The sequence below is a fragment of the Marmota flaviventris genome, chromosome 7 (assembly GCF_047511675.1).
Source record: "Marmota flaviventris isolate mMarFla1 chromosome 7, mMarFla1.hap1, whole genome shotgun sequence".
Taxonomy (NCBI): domain Eukaryota; kingdom Metazoa; phylum Chordata; class Mammalia; order Rodentia; family Sciuridae; genus Marmota; species Marmota flaviventris.
Window position 1 is genome coordinate 11,618,773 of NC_092504.1, and position 18,197 is coordinate 11,636,969.

Sequence of the window (18,197 nt, forward strand, 5' to 3'; positions counted from 1 at the left end):
GTGCTCTTCAAAGCCTAGCTCAATTGCTGAGGCTGAGACCAGTTGGACGAGACCTCCATGAGATGTGCATGTGGCCTCAGACTAGGTCTAAGTCAAGGAGGTGCAACCCATTTTGCTGAGATCACCATTATATCATAGGTAGCTGATGGTTACCTGTGTCTTCTCCATGGGAAGGACTTGATCCTGGTGAATTTTTCTAATAGTTTGCGCTTCTGACTTCATGGAGTGCTTTAATTGTCCTGGGGGCTACAAAGAGAAAATAAGTCAAGATCCACAGGATCCTTCCAGACTCTGGCAGCTGTAACATAAGCACATGGCTCTCCTTAGGCAATGGCGGCCACGGGTGGGCACAAGGGCTGGCGGAAAGGGGCAGCACAAAATATTCTGTTTCGGATCAGAACCATGGACTCGGCAATACCTGCACTCATGAGCCCTCTCCGAGTGCCAGAGACTGGGTTCCCTCACCACTGCCCTCAGGAGGCGGAGCCACCATTGGTTTCTCTGTTTTACAGATGAGAAAACCAAAGTTCAACCGAGAGCTTTATATTTAACCCACACTTAAAATGGGTTTTGGCATGCCAACTACAAGAATCCCATAAGTACTATTGCCCTCATTTGCTAGATGGGGAAACTGAGGCACAGAGGGTTGAAATACCTTGCTCAAGCTCCTACCATTGGAAAGAAACTGAGTCAGGGTTTAAACCTGGGTTTTCCTCCAAAGCCCACATTCTCATCACCATGGTCTGATGCTACAAAGGGCCAGTGAAGGCCATGCAGTCACCGACCAGCGGAGGTGATGACGAAGCAGAGTCTGTGGGCCCACTGGGGCCTCTGCCCTCCTCAGCCACTTCTTGCTGATGAGGCAGCAAAGCAACCCCTGGGACTTTTCCCCTGTCCTCTCTCTGTTCCCTACACTGCAAGGAAAGTGATGTGTGTGTGCTTGCACATACAGAAGCACATGTGCTCACACTTGGGGGTCTGAGGGTGAAGGAATCGGTGGGGATGGAGGTGGGCCCTGGAAACTTTCAGCGACATCGGGGCCAAACAGCAATGACCACTGAGGGCAACTTTCCACATGCACAGGAGGGGCGGTCAGCAAGGCTGGACTCACTCACAGTGAAAGGGACCTCTGCAGCAGCTTCCCTCTTGGTGGCACTGACATTAGACACCTACACTGCTACAGCACTTAACCCAACTATGTGAACTCACCAAACGGTCTGCTTTTGTATCCAGATCATATGAAAATGATAAAAGATTCACTTTTCCAGGAGAGGTTTTACTCTACAAAAGAAATCAAAAATTTGTGTTATGGGATTTTTAATCCTTAACAACATCTAATAGATTGAAGAAACTCCTCCATAGGTGACATTTGCATTTTAATTTATACCCATTATTTTTATTTAACCATAGAAAAGAATAAAATGCCAACACATGCTAAGACATGGGTGAAAACATGCTATGTGAACCTCAAAATCAAGCTACACACCAAAGACCACTTCTTGTATGATTCATTTACATGAAGTATCCAAATAAGTCAATCCATAGAAATGGAGCACACATCGATGGCTGCCAAGTTGAGGGGAACAGAGGAAGACTGTTAATGGGCATAGCTTTTCTTTTGGGGTGATAAAAATGTTTTAGAATTAGGTAGAATAAAATGGTGTGACAGTGTGAATATACTAAATGTCACTAAGCCGCACAATTTAAAATTGCAATTTATACTCTGAATCTCTTCTCATTAAAAAAAAAAAACAACAACGCTAAAAAACGAAGTACACACATTCGGTGCCCTACTTTCTCCCCCAGATCACACAGGCATAAGTGGGTGATACCTGAGCCAAGAGGGTGTCATAATCTATATTGTCTATCCCACTATTAGAGAATTCCTTGAGGTTGTTTTTTCCTTCCTCATTCAGAAGAACAATGCCACCAAGTTTTATATCCAGACGTTCAAGTCGATTGTTTATGTTGTCAGTATGCTGATGAAACAAGACGTGGAAACCAAGCCATTACTCTCCAAGCATGTCAAGTACTTAATGCTTTAAAAGGGCAATAAAACTATGCAAGAATATACATACATACATATACACACATACATATGTCTGTTTACACATACAGACATGGTATATATTCATACATGGGTGTGTATTTATATCTATATTTGACTGGGATTTCTTCCTCCCCTGCCTCCATGGCTTCTTATATCCTGTGGTAAGCACTTTTCAAGTACAAAGTAAAATAAGATCTCATCTCCCTGTCAAAAAGACCTCAAAAGGAAGAGGCTGTGTCATAAGAGGGGCACAAGAATTCCATTAGGGCACCAGGGAGAGAGGAGTTCAAGAAAAGAGGCTGGGAGCACAGAGAGTAGAGAGGAGGTGGCTTTAGAGCACCCAGGCTTGACAAACAGAGATGCTGACAGGGACAGGTGGGCCGGCATTCTAGGGAAGAGACCGCCTTGCTCTAGAGCTGGGCAAGAGAAAGACATGGGAGACGTCTTCTGGGAAACAGTGTTTAGTTACTTGGGCAAAGGTCATGGGAATGCGGTGGTTGACCTGGGGTTGACTTAGTAGCCCACCAGTAGTTTCAGAAGTCAGGGAGTGCCTCAGTGTCCCAGTGACACTCTCAACTGCTACCCAGCACAGCACAAGGAAAATGGCCCATGGCATGATGGGCAAAGGGGAAGAGGACACCTAATTAGGATTTGGTGACAAAATCACATTTTATTTATGGGCAATAAGCAATATTTAGGGAAGAGAATCAAAACAAAATTCATATGCAGGTTTTGAATTAAAACTCTTTACATTTGAAAACTGTCAGGTCATCATGACCCCATTGGTCTCTCTACTGCCAGAGCTGCAGGACTTGGTGAATGCCTCTTCCTTAATTCTGCCTGGAATCTGCTCTCGTGCTGGAAGCCCAAAAGTAAGAGGACGACATTCTTTCCTGCACAACCAAGAAGGCCAGAGGAGGCGTCCAGGCACAGGGGAGTGGAAGGGTCTGGGCTAACAGCACTCCAGACTGGGGCAGTGGGACTCTATTCCTCTTTCTTCTGACCAGCATGCTCTGGAATGGCGTTTTCTTTGAGTCTTAATTGTCAAGACTAGGGCGTGGGCTAAAGCAAAATAGGAGGGAAAGTCATTCTATCTGGCTTGCTTCCATCCTTCCTTCTTGCCATGGTTCGGCAGAGACGACCCTGCAGTCCTGGGGCCACAGTGTGATCATAAGGAATAAGGATGGTGAGGACTGTTCCTCCCAATCCTAGGACCTGTCAGACAAGGGGTGATGGTCTTGGAGAACCAGCCTCCCTGGGAAGCAAGTGGGGGTTGCTTTCATAGGAATATCTACGTTGAGTGAAGTGGAATCTCTCCCTGGGACATGTCCTAAGTAAGGCCTCTTGGGAGGCTCTTGCATAAAAAATCAAAGACCTCACACTGCAAGAAAGACAACTGGTTGGGGGTGAGAAAATGTTTTGAACTTGATAAAGGTGAAAATTGCCTAACACCGAACATATTAAATGTCCCTTTAAAGTGGCTTGTTTTATCTTTTGCAGATTTCACAGCAATTTTAACAAAAAGAAGGAAAAACAATTGGATTTAGTAAAACAATGTGTCAGGTCCAGAACTGGTTTCTAAGGACTCACCTTGTGAATGTTGAGACTCTCGCTGATATTGAAGAGGTTCTCGAGTTGAAGTGTGGAATAAATTCCTCTGTTGTTTTTGCAATCGCTGTGGGAGCAAACATAGAAATCACCACCCAGAAAAGCAGCATGGTGACCTCTGTCCATATCTGAGAGTGAGGAGGGAGGTTAACTGTTTCTTGCTGTGCAATCTGTGACTAAGTGGGTTCAGGTTATCACCCACAGCCACGTGAATGGCTGGCATCTGCCACTCCTGACTTATTTTCCTCTTTTGTCAACAGTCCAAATTTTGGAACAGATACAATAGCACTGATGAATGTGTCCTTGCACCTGTCTCCTTTACACTGTTGTCTGTACTTCTGTGGACAAATTTACAAATTGGGAAGAAATAAATTCTCATAAAAATAAAAAATAATACTCACTAGAAAGAGGTGCATTGCAAAGTGCATCATGGGCTTTATTAAAAGATTCTATCAAGCCCCTGTCAAGAATATTTCCAGGGCTGGGCTATATTGACTAAACATATGCTTTGACATCTATTCTAATGGTGAGGACCCACAGACATCCAGACTTTTGGTGCGGTTTGCCCATAAAACTAATCTGGCCACCTGGGTGAAATGTCCTCAGCTCTCCATGCCTCAATCCCATCTCTAAAATGGGGAAGTGCTTATCTAACTGAGCTAAGAAGGATAGGGCTGGTAGGATTCATATTCCTGCCACACATAGAGTCACATAATAGAGTGTCTTCCTTGCCACAAGAGCCAGTGCCTTCTGCCCCTGCAGGATGCCATGAGCAGCAATTTGCCCACATTTCTAGGAAGTGTGATACCTGCTCCAACAACCAGGTGGTGCTGTTGGAACCCAGACCTCAATGCACCAACAAAGGTAATATTGCAGAGTTCTGCAAGAGCCGGTCACAAATTGCTGCATGCCAGCTAAGATGCTAGGCCTTGCCTCCCAGCCTGGGGATGATGAGCAGGCTGAATTGTGCATAGAGGCTCCAATGGGTTGATAATGTCTGCTTAGAGTTTGCTATTGAGAAAGACCCTGAGACTCCCTGGGTTAAGCTGAAGACTATACGACTGATTAACAATCTGAGTACAGGTTGAGCTGGGTGGATGCATGCACCACTTGTTTGTGACCTCAGCTGGTGGCACTGTGGAGCTGCTGACATTAAGGTGGGAAGTGATCTGTTTGGTTGGGTCACATCACATTCCCAGACACTTGCAGGATGAAATGGGAAGCTGCAAGCAAGTAGAGGAGACGGATTTAAGGAAGTTTTAGAAGGTCAATTCAACTCACTCAGCTATGATCTCACTGCCAAGGAGAGGGTGTCCCCCTCTTTGGAGGTGCAAAGAGGCAAATGACAAAGAGGTTGAAAAAAACAAAAAGGGCTGGGCGCAGTGGCACATGACTGTCATCTCAGCAGCTCAGGAGGCTGAGGCAGGAGAACCACAAATTCAAAGCCAGCCTCAGGACTGGGGTTGTGGCTCAGAGGTAGAGCGCCTGTCTAGCACACATGAGGCACTGGGTTCGATCCCTGGCACCACGTAAAAAAAAAAATAAAATAAAATAAAGGTATTGTGTCCATCCACAACTAAAAAAAATTAATAATAATAAAAAAAAAAAAACAGCCAGCCTCAGCAACTTGTTGAGACCCAAAGCAACTTAGTGAGACCTTGTCTCAAAATTAGTAAATAAATAAAAAGGGCTAGGGATGTGGCTCTGTGGTTAAGCACCCCTGGGTTGAGTCTCTGGTACCCCTCCCCCCCAAAAAAGTTTTCCATTATGCAGAAGAACAATTTGTGGCACGTCACCACAGCAGCAAGTAAAACCCTAAAGATTCCAGAAGGTTTTAAAGGTTTAGAGAAATCTGTGTATCAGACAGGAGCTTAAATGTGCTGATGAACAATCATAAGTAAGAACAGGTATTTTGCCATGATTTGTTCTGTTTATGTGGTGCTGGGGATTAAACCCAAGGTCTCGCATGCTAGGTAAGGGCTCTCCTGCTGAGCCACACCCACGCCTATTGTCATGTCTTTATAAAGTGTCAGGTACTGTTCTAATTTCATGTATTTCACTGGACCCCAAAAGACCCAAGGTGAGATTTCTGTTGTCATGATCCCTACTGAATGGAGAGGAAGTAGAATTGCTCAAGGTCACAGGGCCCCCAGCTGCAGAGAAAGGATGGGAGCCTAGGTGGCCTCACTGCAGGACCAGCCCTGTACCTGCATTGTTGTTGTTGTTATTATTATTATTATTTTGGTACCAGGGATCGAACTCAGGGGCCCTTGACCACTGAGCCACACCCCCAGTCATTTTTTCTATTTTTTTTTAGAGACAGAGTAGTCTCACTGAGTTGCTTAGTGCCTTACTTTTTGCTGAGGCTGGCTTTGAACTCATGATCCTCCTGCCTCAGCCTCTCAACCGCACCCAGTCTTACATTGTTATTATCACAGCTGTGATTTGGACACATTCACTGATTCTCACAGGTTCCTGTTAATGCAACATAGGGTCACCTTCTCCAGGGAACCCCAAAGATACCTGGAGATAAGGGCCTTAGGCATCATCATCTCCAGGTTTCAAAGGCTTTCAGGGAAGAATTCTCTTTGGGGCCTCATTTCTACAATCTCTTTGCTAAGTCTAGAGGACAGCTTAGCTCTGAAACTGAAAAGCCTTATGAGTAAGGTAAAAAGAAACAGATTGAAAGCAAAATTCTTATCTGAAAAAAAAAAAATTTAAATAGCAAAACATACAATGCAATTATTGGTACCTGTAAATTTGTTCAAAAGTGAGCTCAATATCTGGTTTTTTAAGAACCATGCCAGAGATGTAGTATTTCCATTCCTTGTTTAGTAAGTAGGGGGTGTCCAAAATCTAGAAAAAGTGTTAAATTTTTTTATATTAACATGCATACAAATATCAAAATGAATATTCTCTAAATTATTTTTAAGATTTTTTTATATCACAATATTTCTCTTTAATCTCCAGCCTGAAACTAGAAAATAATAGTGTAACTGGAATAAATCAATCGACCACAGCCTTGATAAAAATTATGAAAATTACTTTTTTTGAGAACTCAAATTTATTTAGTAAACACATTAGAAATGAGAGTAAAATAGACCATTTGATTGAAACTAGCCAATATAAAGTCATAAAGCGGGGACACAGCTTCTTCACGACTTCCCTCTGGACACAGTAAATGAAGACTCACATGCCTTCTGACTCTGGACCACATATATTTATGTGCATGGCCAGGTATTTGCCTGGTAAGAGCAGGGTAAGAGGATCCCTTACCTGAAATGTTTGGGACCAGAAATGATTTCAGTTTCAGATTGTTTTTTGACTTTGGCATATCTGCGTGTACAAAATGGGGATGGAACACAAGTCTAAACACAGAATTCACTTGTTTTACATACTCCTTGTACACAGAGTCTGAGAATAATTTTTACAATATGTTCAATGACTTTGTACATGAAACGTTTCATGGTGTAAAATTTTCCCCTTGTCAAATTTTGGAAAATTTTGGATTTTGGAGTTTTAGATTGGGGATGCTCAATCTGAATAAATGATTTTTAAAATATCCTATAATTTTAAAGAATTATGCTAAAGGATTCAACACTACACAGGAGATAATAAATCCTGGTTTGATGTCTTATTTTTTATTAAGAAGCCAAATGGAGATAATGTGATCATCAATCAACTCAATTTAACTTCTCTTGACTAACTGAACTGCCCAAACTCCAATGACAAGTGGCTGCCTTTGTAGTCATTTACTGATTTCATCTCACCTGATTTGAGACGAAAAATAGACATACAATTAAAGAAGGAAATAAAATTGTATTTTAAAAATCAGAATTGGCCCATACTTAAAAAAAAAAAAAAATCAGTCTGGAGAAAAACACTGGGAAGTCTAAGTTAGAAGCCAGACAAAACTGCCATCTGCATCCCAGAGTCAGGGGAAGCTGGTCTTAGAGAGAAAAAGTGAAAGTTGAATTCCATTCCTGACTGACCATCATATATCCACCTAGGACGACCCTCTGCCATGGGGTGTATCTTATTAATCTCTTTCACTTTGAATTTAAGGCCATGAACCACGTGGCTGGATATCTTTGTCATTTGGGAAAATCTACAATGTCACAAACCTCAAGAAAGGTAAGGGAGGAACCTTGGAGTTTATCTCCTGATGGTCCCAGCCTCCTTTGGAAACTACTGCTAAGAAGAATTTTACTCTCTCAAAATACTACAATCCACATCGATGTGCAAGGCTTAACTCCTGAAACTGACTTCATTTACAATCAGAAAATGAGAATACTATTATATTACTACGTATGTATCTTTCTGTGTGTGTACCGGTGTGTGCTTTTTTGGTCTTGCAAATAGAATCAACTTGTTGAATTAAAAGCAAACTACTCAGCAGGGTGCAGCGGCGCCTGCCTGTAATCCCAGCAGCTCAGGAGGTCCAGGAGGAGGATTGCAAGTTCAAAGCCAGCCTCAGCAACAGTGAGGCTCTAAGAAACTCAGTGAGATCCTGTCTCTAAATAAAATAAAAAATAGGGCTGGGGATGTGGCTTAGTGGTTGAGTGCCCTGAGTTTAATCCTTGGTACCCACGCCTGCCACCCCCAGAAAAAATAGCAAACTCCTCATGTTTTTGGTGGCGAGACACACTCACTACCAAAACCATGACCACTGCTCTTCAAGTAACCCACAAGACATGGAGAAACCCAAGTGTCCATTCGAGTCCTCCCACAGTGAGTAGAAAAGCATATTTACCTGGAATATCTTCCCATTTGCATAAGGTTCACAGATCAGTTTTTCCATATTCACACCAGGAACAAAAGAAAGAACCACAAGGATCATCACTATCCAGCAAAAGAGGAAACAGAATCCAACTCCACTGGGAAAAAACAAAAACAAAAACACAGATGATAAAGTCAGTAATTCTGCAAGGAATTAGTCTATATTACCTAGCAGTGCTTACTACCTGGTCAGTGTACAAAGTGGACCTGGTCCTCTGCATTGTGCAGGTTAACCAGATCAGCCCGCCTGGGGGTGAGGAGGGAAGGGATCAGCACTGTGGTCTTTCTGTCCTTGGCAGACCATAGCAGACCAGAATGCTGTCTAGCATTATGGGCTAGAGCCTGGGCTTTGGCGTCAGTTGAGAACCAATCCTTTCTTCAAAGGATACAGTAGGGTGAGAGATTCTAAGCAGGAAGTGTCCCCTTGAGAGTCTGAAAGGGACCAACATAACTCTGCATCCACAGGAAAGGTGGAGAATGGCGTCAACAGCAGCTCCAGAGGCAGGGAGGGGTGAACTGAATGGGGCCTGGGAAGAACACAGCCTGGTTTCTCTAGTAAGGAGAGCACTCTTGGTGCAGGGAGAAGGATGGGTTGGATAGGCCTCAGCCCAGATGGGACACTGCTGATGGAGAGAAACCAGTGGATGAAAGGGATACAGGAGTCCAGAGGCAGCAAGAAAGCATAAAGGTGGGGAGGGGCCCCAGGGTGGTGGCAGGGAACACTGAGGCACCCTACAGGAAGAGAAGGTGAGAAAGATGTCAATGATGTTTCCTGCTGCAGTGAAGATGTCAGGTAGGAGTTCAACACGTGTGTGCAGTGCAGACTTCTGGCTACAGAACACCTCAGGAGTCAGCAGCTTAGAGAGAAACATTTATCTGGGAAGAGAGAAGCCACCACAGATTGTTCTCCTGCATAATGAAAACCTTATTTATTTATTTATTTCCAGGGATTGAAATCCAGGGGCACTAAACTACTGAGCCACATCCCCGGCCCTTTTTATTTATTAGTTTATTTTTGAGACAGGGTCTTGCTAAGTTGCTGAGGCTGGCTTTGAACTCATGATACTCCACTAGGATTACAGGTGTGCGTCACCACACCTGGCTGGGGATCTCTTGAAACATACTATCTCCAGTGCCTCGTTATTATACATCGAATCACAAAAACACACCCCTGCTTAGGATGCTTCTTTCCTAGTTTGGTCTACTTCCTTGCCAGAGGTTCTCTAAAATAAGAATTACTGGGCAAAGGGCATTTTGGTCTTCCCACTGCCACCAGCCACACAGATGTGCCCCTTCCTTACGCTTGTGGTCGCCCATAAGTCTAGGTGATGGGGACATTGTTTTCAAAGTTTTATCATGAGCTTCAGTGCAGGAGATTGTCACTGCATATGTTAGGTTCCCTTGTCTCTGGGAACCCTCTCCATCGCTGCAGCACAAAACATGTTCCCCGCGGCATCCTGCTCAACCCCTAAATGCTCTGGGGACCCTCGGCAGGCAGGACCCAGGCAGAGCCAGGTGTAAGGAAGACTCCTCCAGTCTCTCACCAGAATCTTTTTGGGAGATGGGAATTCTTGCATGCTCTTGATAGGACAGTGTCATTGCTTTTAAAGAGCAGGTGGGGACGGGGTTACAGCAGAACTAAACACGAGTCTCCTGATTTCTACCAGACAGCTGGAAAGAAAAAACTTCACCTGGTGGTCAGTCTGATTAGATGGACTAGGCTTGCGTCATTCCCCACTCCCCTTTGCATCTATCCAGCTGCTTGACAGATGTCCCAAGGGGTGGAGACTTCTGCCCAGCACAGCAAAGCTTGCCATGAGGGCGGAGGATGGTCAACAGTGAAGCAATCACAGCCATCCTGCCTCTGGGCAGGTAATCTGTCCTGTCACCTGCCTTCTTCCTGCCCCCAACCCTAAGGTTTCCACAGAGCTCTATCTCCTTAGAAATCTCTTAATCTGCAGAAGAATTCCATCTCAACTGAAGGAGCCTATAACCTCCACCAGTCTGTTGGCGATTTCCCTGTTCTTTTTCTTTGAAGCTAGATGTCAGATTTTGTGTTGATCCCAAAGAAACTGTGAACAGAACTTATGAATGTGTCTTTTTAAAGTGAGGTACTACTCCCCTTTCAAGCAGTTAAAAAGGTGGAATGGAAACACTCGCCACCAAAAACCCTGACCACTGCCGAACGCCCGCATTATTCAACTTGCAATGCTTAACTGGTTTCCTACCTGTGTCTGTGTATATTTGACCAAAAAGGCAAGACAAATATCTTTTTTTTTTCCTTGCTGGCTTAAATTTTAATTCTTTTCATTCCCAGTTTGGAGGTACTTGCATTTGAGCGTAATTTCTTAAATCCGGGTGTGTGAGAAACAAGCTTCCCCTGTGTGCAGCTCTTCTTCTGGCCCTAGCAGTCTCAGGCCATTAGCTTTGAGGATGTTTTTAGGATCCCTGTGCCACATTAATGTTAGAAAGGGCTTGCGCTATACTGGCGCCCATTTGGGGGAAAGGACTTGGGTTCACAGCTCTGAAGAATTAATTTTATAAGAATTAATCTTATATTAATTTTATAGTGATCCCATGTTTGACACAGCAGATGGTGGTGTGCCACCTGCTCTCCAGCCCTTGCCACTCCCATACTAGTGGCTTGAGGAGATAGACAGGAGCATGAGGCTATTCCTCAAAGGGTTGTTTCAAGGCTTTACCTTCCCCCCACCCCATCCACAGCCTGCCACTCGCCCTCGGTGGAGCTCAGCAGAACAGAGACGCACACTGGGAGCCCACATGGCTTCTCTGGGGGGCACACAGAGCCACTACACCTGCATCCCACTGGTTGGCACTCCTGGCTCTAACTCCAGGCACACCTGCTGGCTCCTGCCCACTCTGCTTTGCTGCTGTCTGCTGGAGTAAAGGTTCCCAAATGCAGGAACCTACATATGAAGGCCTCTGAAGCAGTGCCAGGGGCTCACCACTCTGTGGTACCTCACTTCTGTTCTTGTCCCTAATTTAGGCTATGTATGTAAATCCCCAGGGGGCTGGGTCGGCACACCCTACTAAACTCAAGTTCCTTGAGTGGCAAGCTAGCAGCAGTCCTAGCCACATGGCACGGTGTCCGACGGGAGGTCCTCCCAGTTTCTGGAGAGTGAATGGATGAATGAATGAACGCGAAGAAGAAACAGTGAGAGTCAAGAAAGTGAACTTGGAAGTGACCACCATGAGAGCTGCTTTTAAAGGGAGCTCACCATTTGTAAACAGGTCTTTTAAGCTGCTCAATCAAAGTGGAACCCATTTAGCTTTCTTTTACTTGATGGACGCACCCAAATCTGACAGTACCATCACCCCAAGACGCCTACTCCACTGAAACCCAGAGTGTGTGGCCCAGAGGGCAAAGTCTGGTGTAATGCCACAGACAGCCCCTGCTCTCCTCCCCACGTTTCCACACCCAGGTGCCAAGAGAAGCAAACACTCACACCATGAGGAAGATGCCTCCCGTGTTGGATACAAAGCCTCTGGTGGTTGGGGTAGCATGCTTGTCATAGCCGTAGACGCCACACAGCAAGCCCAGGTAAAAAAAAATCACGATGAGTAACAGCAGAAAGCAGGAAATCAGGCTACACAGCCACCTGGTAAGGCAAGCACAGGGTCATTGTAAGTAGGGCAAGGGAGGGCTACTCCAAGACTACTGGCAAGAACACCCAGTAAGCTGGACACAGTGGCACAGGTCTGTGGTCCAGGCAACTGAGGAAGCCCAGGCAGGAGGATCACAAATTTGAGGTGATCTCACTAAATTGAGTGAGAATGTCTCTAAATAAATAAATAGAACTGGGGATGTTGCTCAGCGGTAAAATGCCTGAGTTGAATCTCTAGTATCAAAGTCTTATGGCTTAAGACGAATTTCAAGTTCTTCCCGGGTTCCTGATGTGGAAGTACCTACCACCGTGGATAGATCATGATTAGAATACTAATAAAGAAATACCAGACTCTTTCCCACTGGACTTTCTCCAAAAATATCTTGGGATCACAGTAATGTTCTAGGGCATTGTGTTCCTTACTGAACCAGAAATACTCTATGTGGTGGATGCATGGAACATTTAAAATTTTATGAGCATCCTAAATCAAAAAACTTCAGAATGGAAATCTCAATTTTGGAAGGGTCCAGTGAGACATTTTAGGATAATGGATCCTCAATTAAGTCTTCCTGGCATTATCCAAATGGACACCACCCTTTCCCAGCAGCTAAGGGGCATTCAAGGGTACAGCTCCTTCCCAATACTTCAGAAACCAACAAACAAAGAATTTGCTTCTGCTTACTGCCTCTTGACAAAAGTTGCCACTAAAGCTTTTCATTCAATTAAGAGCAGTTTTGCTAATTATAATGAGAGCTACTAGCAGCCATTCTGGGGAGGTTTTGTTCCAGATATTTGGGACACAAAATTAAAGAAGTCAGGGACCTTGGCCTCAGAAAACTTTTGGAGTTACTAAATCATTCATTTGGTTAAATTTCTTTTACAAAATAAGCTTATGGGGCTGGGGATGTGGCTCAAGCGGTAGCGTGCTCGCCTGGCATGCGCAGGGCGCTGGGTTCGATCCTCAGCACCACATAAAATAAAATAAAGATATTGTGTCCACTAAAAAACTAAAAAATAAATATTAAAATCTCTTTCTCTCTCTCTGTAAAAAAAGAGAAAAGAAAAAAATAAGCTTATGATTTCAGGCGGGAAGAAGAGGAAGAGAGAAGCAGATAGACAGGAAACTGCAGTCCTCTCTGTCACCTGTGAAACTGTGATGGCTAATGAGTTTTCAAGATCATTGAGAAAGGCTCTGTCTTGTGTCCTGATAGCTGTGGAATGGCCCACAATGAAGACACAGCCAGTGTCCCAGGAAGTCATTCATCCTGGGGTCACGACCAATAGCACAGCTACACAGGGTCTGAAAGGCCACCTCTGCCCTCCGTATTCCAGCTGGCCTTAGCCGAGTCACTTCACTTCCCTGAGCCCCAACTTCCTTGTCCCCAAAGCAGGGTAATCAATGGAGCACAAGCAGGGGACTCTGAGTGCTAAATGAGATGTCCTGTGTAAAGCACAGGGCGGGCACACTGAAACTCTTCCCTGAAACTCGAGCACCATCTTTGTTATCATTTTGCTATTTATCTTGTTCTCTTGCACAAAAAAATGACCTGCAGAGTAAGAAGCAGGCTCTGGACTCTCTGTGGGCTTTGGCACTGTGGACTACCAAGGGACACGAGGCTGAGGAGAAAATGCATTTTACATCTCAGAGGATCTGCTAAATTCCACAAGCCCCTGAGCCCTTCCCCTCTCCCGCATGGCTACCCGTCCTCCCCAGGACCACATCGCACCAGCTGCACCTTGTAAACAAACACAGGTGCAGCCACTGCTCACCTGGGCTTGGAGAGTTTAGTTACTGGTTTCAAGCACAGTCTCTTAAGACCACACTCTTCTGGCAGAACCAACCTCTATACATTTACCTCATCAGAAAAGAAGACCTTCCAAATGTCCTCAATTACTTATTGTTTTAAACTCCTACCACATGCCTGGCTTACTAATTATAACAAAGATTCTAGAAGCCACTCATGATATCAAAACTGAAAATCATTAAATATTTGACTCAAGAACTTCCAGTCTGAAACTTAAAGAAAAAAAATATGCAGTGCATCATGAATTTGCAGTCACCTTTAGTCAGGGGCCATGCTAATCTTCTCTGTATTGTTTCAGTTTTGGTCTATGTGCTAAGTGAGCACTTCAACCTTCTGACTGAACATAAACTAGGGTTCACCCATATCAGGTCCTGGCTTCTCGGTAGGACTTGCTTTCCTAAGGTTTTCCTGGTGCTAACAGGAGATTTTTTTCGGCACTGCATACCAAGTTGCATGCTCCTGGTTCACCAGTCCAAGCAGGCACTCACCAGTAGGAGTCAACTTCTTCTGCCCGATGCAAATTCTGTTTGATTTCTTTTTCAATCTCATCCATGTGACTATTGAACTCTGACAAGGACTTCTGAATAGGAATATCTTTGGTTGCATCCTTGACGTTGGAACCCACGGTATTTAAGAGCTTTTTGATTTCTGAAATCAAAGTGACCTTGGTTATGCATTTTCCAACATGGGAAACACAGAAATGTTGTTTGGGAACCAAAGAGAAAAGCTCAAGCCACTTTCAGTTTTTCCCATGTTATGAACTGGTTTGTAATAAGATAGGATTCTGCAAGAGCAAACAGCCATTGGAAGGCAACAACTTCACAAAACAGTGGCCGTAGGTGGGGACATCCATGAGCCATTAATGAAGTCAAGCCACAGGGTTTTTTTTTCTTCCATTACCTTGCTAAAAATAAACAAACCAACAACAACAACAACAACAAAAAAAAAAACAAATCAGAGCCCAGTGCAGTGGTGCTGGCCTGTAATCCTAGCAGCTCAGGAAGTTGAGACAGGAGGATCACGAGTTCAAAGCCAGCTTTAGCAACTTAGCAACGTCTTGTCTCTAAATAAAATACAAAAAGGGCTGGGGATGTGGCTCAGTGTCCCTGAGTTCATTCCCTGTTACCACACACACAAAAAAAAAAAAATCAGGTAATTCATATACATGTTATGGCTACCATGTGCCAGACACTTTTGTAAATATCAATTTGGTTATTCCACTGAGGCAGGTATTCTAAATCCCCATTTTAATAAAACTGCCCTGAGGCTCACCGAGGTTAAGGTGAGCCATATGTCTCTTTTTCAGAATATGCTGGTAATGAGGTTAAAAGCATGATGTATCTAAGACTGAAGCCCTATTATATGATTTTTTTTTTTTTGAGGGAAAAACACTAACTTCTCAGCCTAAGAAATGGCATCCAGAAACACAGTAATTCTCTAGGATCCTTTTTTTGAACAAGTGACCCTAAGTGATATATTTGTTACAATTTTACTTGACTCCTATAGTTTGGGATGTGTTAAAGAAGGACATCTGTGCCCCTACATGCAAAAAGCAAGGTACTTCCCAGTGGTCAGTTTACATTATCATTGGTCTCATTTCTCAGAACCATGGGGCTCTGGAAAGATCTGCCCATCAGGACCGCCTGGGCCACAGTGAGTCCCCTGAGCTGGCAGTGCTGAGGATGGCCCTGACCACAGTGATTCTTGGTTGCTTTTTAATTTTTTTTTTCAAGGCTGAGAATTGACCCCATGGCTTGTGCCTGCTCTACCACTGAGCTAAGCCCCCGGCCCCCCAGCAATTCTTGACACGGATGTACTAAGAATAAGACGCACTAATCAATTAAGAGCCCACTGATCCTGAAAGACAGGGAAGTCTCTCTGTGGCAGTGGACACAGGATGAGCAGTTCCCAAAGGTGACACCAGGGTTCTTGGCGAGCAGTAGCTGAGTGGCGAAGGTGGTGGGTTAGTCTAAAACACAATTGCATAAAACGTGGTGGAAAACTTTGCCAAAGTGTGTTTGTCACATCTGCGTGAAATCCAGAAACCAAAGGTACAGACAAGAGCAACTGCAGACCAGGTGCTTGGAGGTGGCTCACAAGGAGGAGAGTTGTTTCATGGTGGCTCACAGCTTCCTCCAAATGGCTCGTGTGCCAAAATACGGGAGGCTCTGTATCGGATGAATCTGTAGGCGTTTTTCCTAACACTGGGGTTTCGAGAAACATGACACATGGACCCCATCTCATACGCACAGCTCCTGGGGGCCCTGTCTGCTTCTTGGCCTGTCTTGTTCTCACAGTCCCCAGCCTTGTCAGCTGTGGTGACTCCGTGTGTGCCCTCTCTCAGCAAAGACCTCCTTCCAGACTCAGTCTGGACGCTGCTTTTCCCAGGAAGTTGGCCATTACCCCTTACCCACCTGGCTCCCTTGCTCATCTGTGGCCAGGTCACCCAAGTCTGATCAATGGCATCTGTACGCATGGCTGGCTAAAGGACAGGCAGGGCCATGTCTTAGACTTCTCACAGCCCCAGCACCTGACACAGCCTTGCACGCAGTGGGCACTTCAGGCCAGGCCCAAAGGGGCAGAACGTGGAACTAAGGACACAAAAATAAACACTAGATCTCCAGGAGGACACCGCGGCCCTTGCCTGGGCCCTGGGAAATGCTGGTGTGTGTCCAGGCAATGACACCGGGTGCTCCAGCCTCTCTCAGACTCACAGGGGAAGACTGAACACACGGGCACAAGAGGCCCAGAGAGGAGAAACAAGAATTAAACACAGGTTAATAAGCAGGGGGCTGCAGACAAACAGCATGCCATCAGTCCCAAACGGAGTCCCAGCAGCGCCTGAGCTCTGTCTGCAACCTCTTCATGGCTCCATCACCCCAAAAGAAGCCCACAAGACATCTAAAGCTGTAATGAGATAAAATGCTCTTTATCCAGGGCTGGGTCTGTGGCTCGGTGGTAGAGCTCTTGCCTCACATGTGTAAGGCACTGGGTTCGATCCTCAGAAACACATGAAAATAAATAAATAAAGGTGTTGTGTCCATCGACAAGTTAAAAAAAAAGGAAAAATGCTCTTTACCCAAACTCTTAATGAGCTGAAAGAACACTGCAAGGAAAAACAAAGTGAAATTATACTAACAAAATATTTTAAACCATTTGGTAACAGATACAAAGAATGGTTAAAAGGAGAGAGAGAGAAAATGGTCTTGCATAGATGCAGAAAGTTCTTCTCTAAGCAAATAACCTTAAGTTTATTCCCATCCCAGCACAAAAAAAAAATGCTTATATTGCATTCTGTCACCACCACCATCCCCAAAATACCATGTCCTGAACAGGCAGGATTCAGTCATTTAACACCTGAGAATCTCTCGCACAGGTTCTGTCTCTCCAAGTCTGTAAACAACCTTAGGAGCCTAACATACCATTATATCAGCATCATGAACAACAACAACAACAACAAAAAAAAAAACTCCCCAAAAGACAAAATAAGTCCTGACAGTCTTCCTAAACATAATCTAATTAATTTTAGAAGTTCATTTTTAAATCCATTTAGAAAATAGAATAATGTACAGGGTCCCCTTCCTCTGGGAAAATAGTCAGAATGTGACCTTCCAAAACACAGCTGCCCTAAGGCCTGTGAGAGCCCTGATGGGGACTCACCAGCCCAGTGCAGCTGTCAGCCCCAGCACCTGGTGGCTAGTGACCAGAACTGTGTTGCTTGGAAACATTTTGTTGTTGTTGTTCAAATCTGCGTCACTGACGGAAGATGACACAATCCAAGAGCTTTGATCTTCACCTAGTTGTCAGGGTTTTAGCGAGAGACCTTTTTTTTTTTTTTTTTAATTAGAAAAGAACAATACAATTCACAACCACATAGTTCTTTGAGCTGACCAACCATACAGTTCTTAACAAAGAAAGGTACCGAATGACCTCAGAAGATGACCTCACCTGCTACGATGTTCGTGGTTTGGACTTGCACCCTCTTAGGAATGTCATTAAAGGATTGGTAGCCCTAAAAAATATTTCAAAGTTAACTGATGTACAAGGTGAGCTGAAAACCAGTTGACCGGTATTCATTTTTCTGCTTATTATGGAGTACAGAATTAAAACAAAAATGTAACATTCATCTTAAAGCTAAAATGAGCATATTATGGTCATCAGGACTCTAAAAAAAAAATTCCCTTTAGAGTGTGTTTTCTTCAAATTGAATAAATCAAAGATCAAGTTAATTTTTTTATATATATATGGTATCCCCTAATTTTAAAATCTCCCTATTTGCTCACAACAATTCTAGGAATTATTACGGATATATACAATACACACACACAC

The 18,197-nt window shown here is 44.2% G+C and overlaps 1 protein-coding gene and 1 non-coding gene across 10 annotated transcripts in view; both read right to left on the reverse strand.

Annotated features, from left to right (window-relative positions):
• Positions 1-18,197, reverse strand: part of Prom1 (prominin 1) — a 126,421-nt gene that overhangs the window by 38,994 nt on the left and 69,230 nt on the right. For all 9 annotated transcript variants that reach the window (XR_011707954.1, XR_011707953.1, XM_071614161.1 and 6 more), the window contains 9 exons: positions 17,817-17,880; positions 14,357-14,516; positions 11,905-12,057; positions 8,412-8,535; positions 6,411-6,514; positions 3,641-3,725; positions 1,833-1,979; positions 1,210-1,281; positions 154-246 (listed from right to left, as the gene is read on the reverse strand). Coding sequence is in view for 7 of the 9 variants with exons in the window: in XM_071614161.1 (XP_071470262.1) it covers positions 154-246; positions 1,210-1,281; positions 1,833-1,979; positions 3,641-3,725; positions 6,411-6,514; positions 8,412-8,535; positions 11,905-12,057; positions 14,357-14,516; positions 17,817-17,880 (1,002 nt within the window). In the remaining 2 variants the exon portion in view is untranslated. The remainder of the gene's footprint in view (positions 1-153; positions 247-1,209; positions 1,282-1,832; positions 1,980-3,640; positions 3,726-6,410; positions 6,515-8,411; positions 8,536-11,904; positions 12,058-14,356; positions 14,517-17,816; positions 17,881-18,197) is intronic.
• On the reverse strand, positions 14,091-14,192 carry LOC114101004 (U6 spliceosomal RNA). Its single transcript, XR_003584201.2, has one exon. It is a non-coding gene; the product is annotated as a U6 spliceosomal RNA (small nuclear RNA).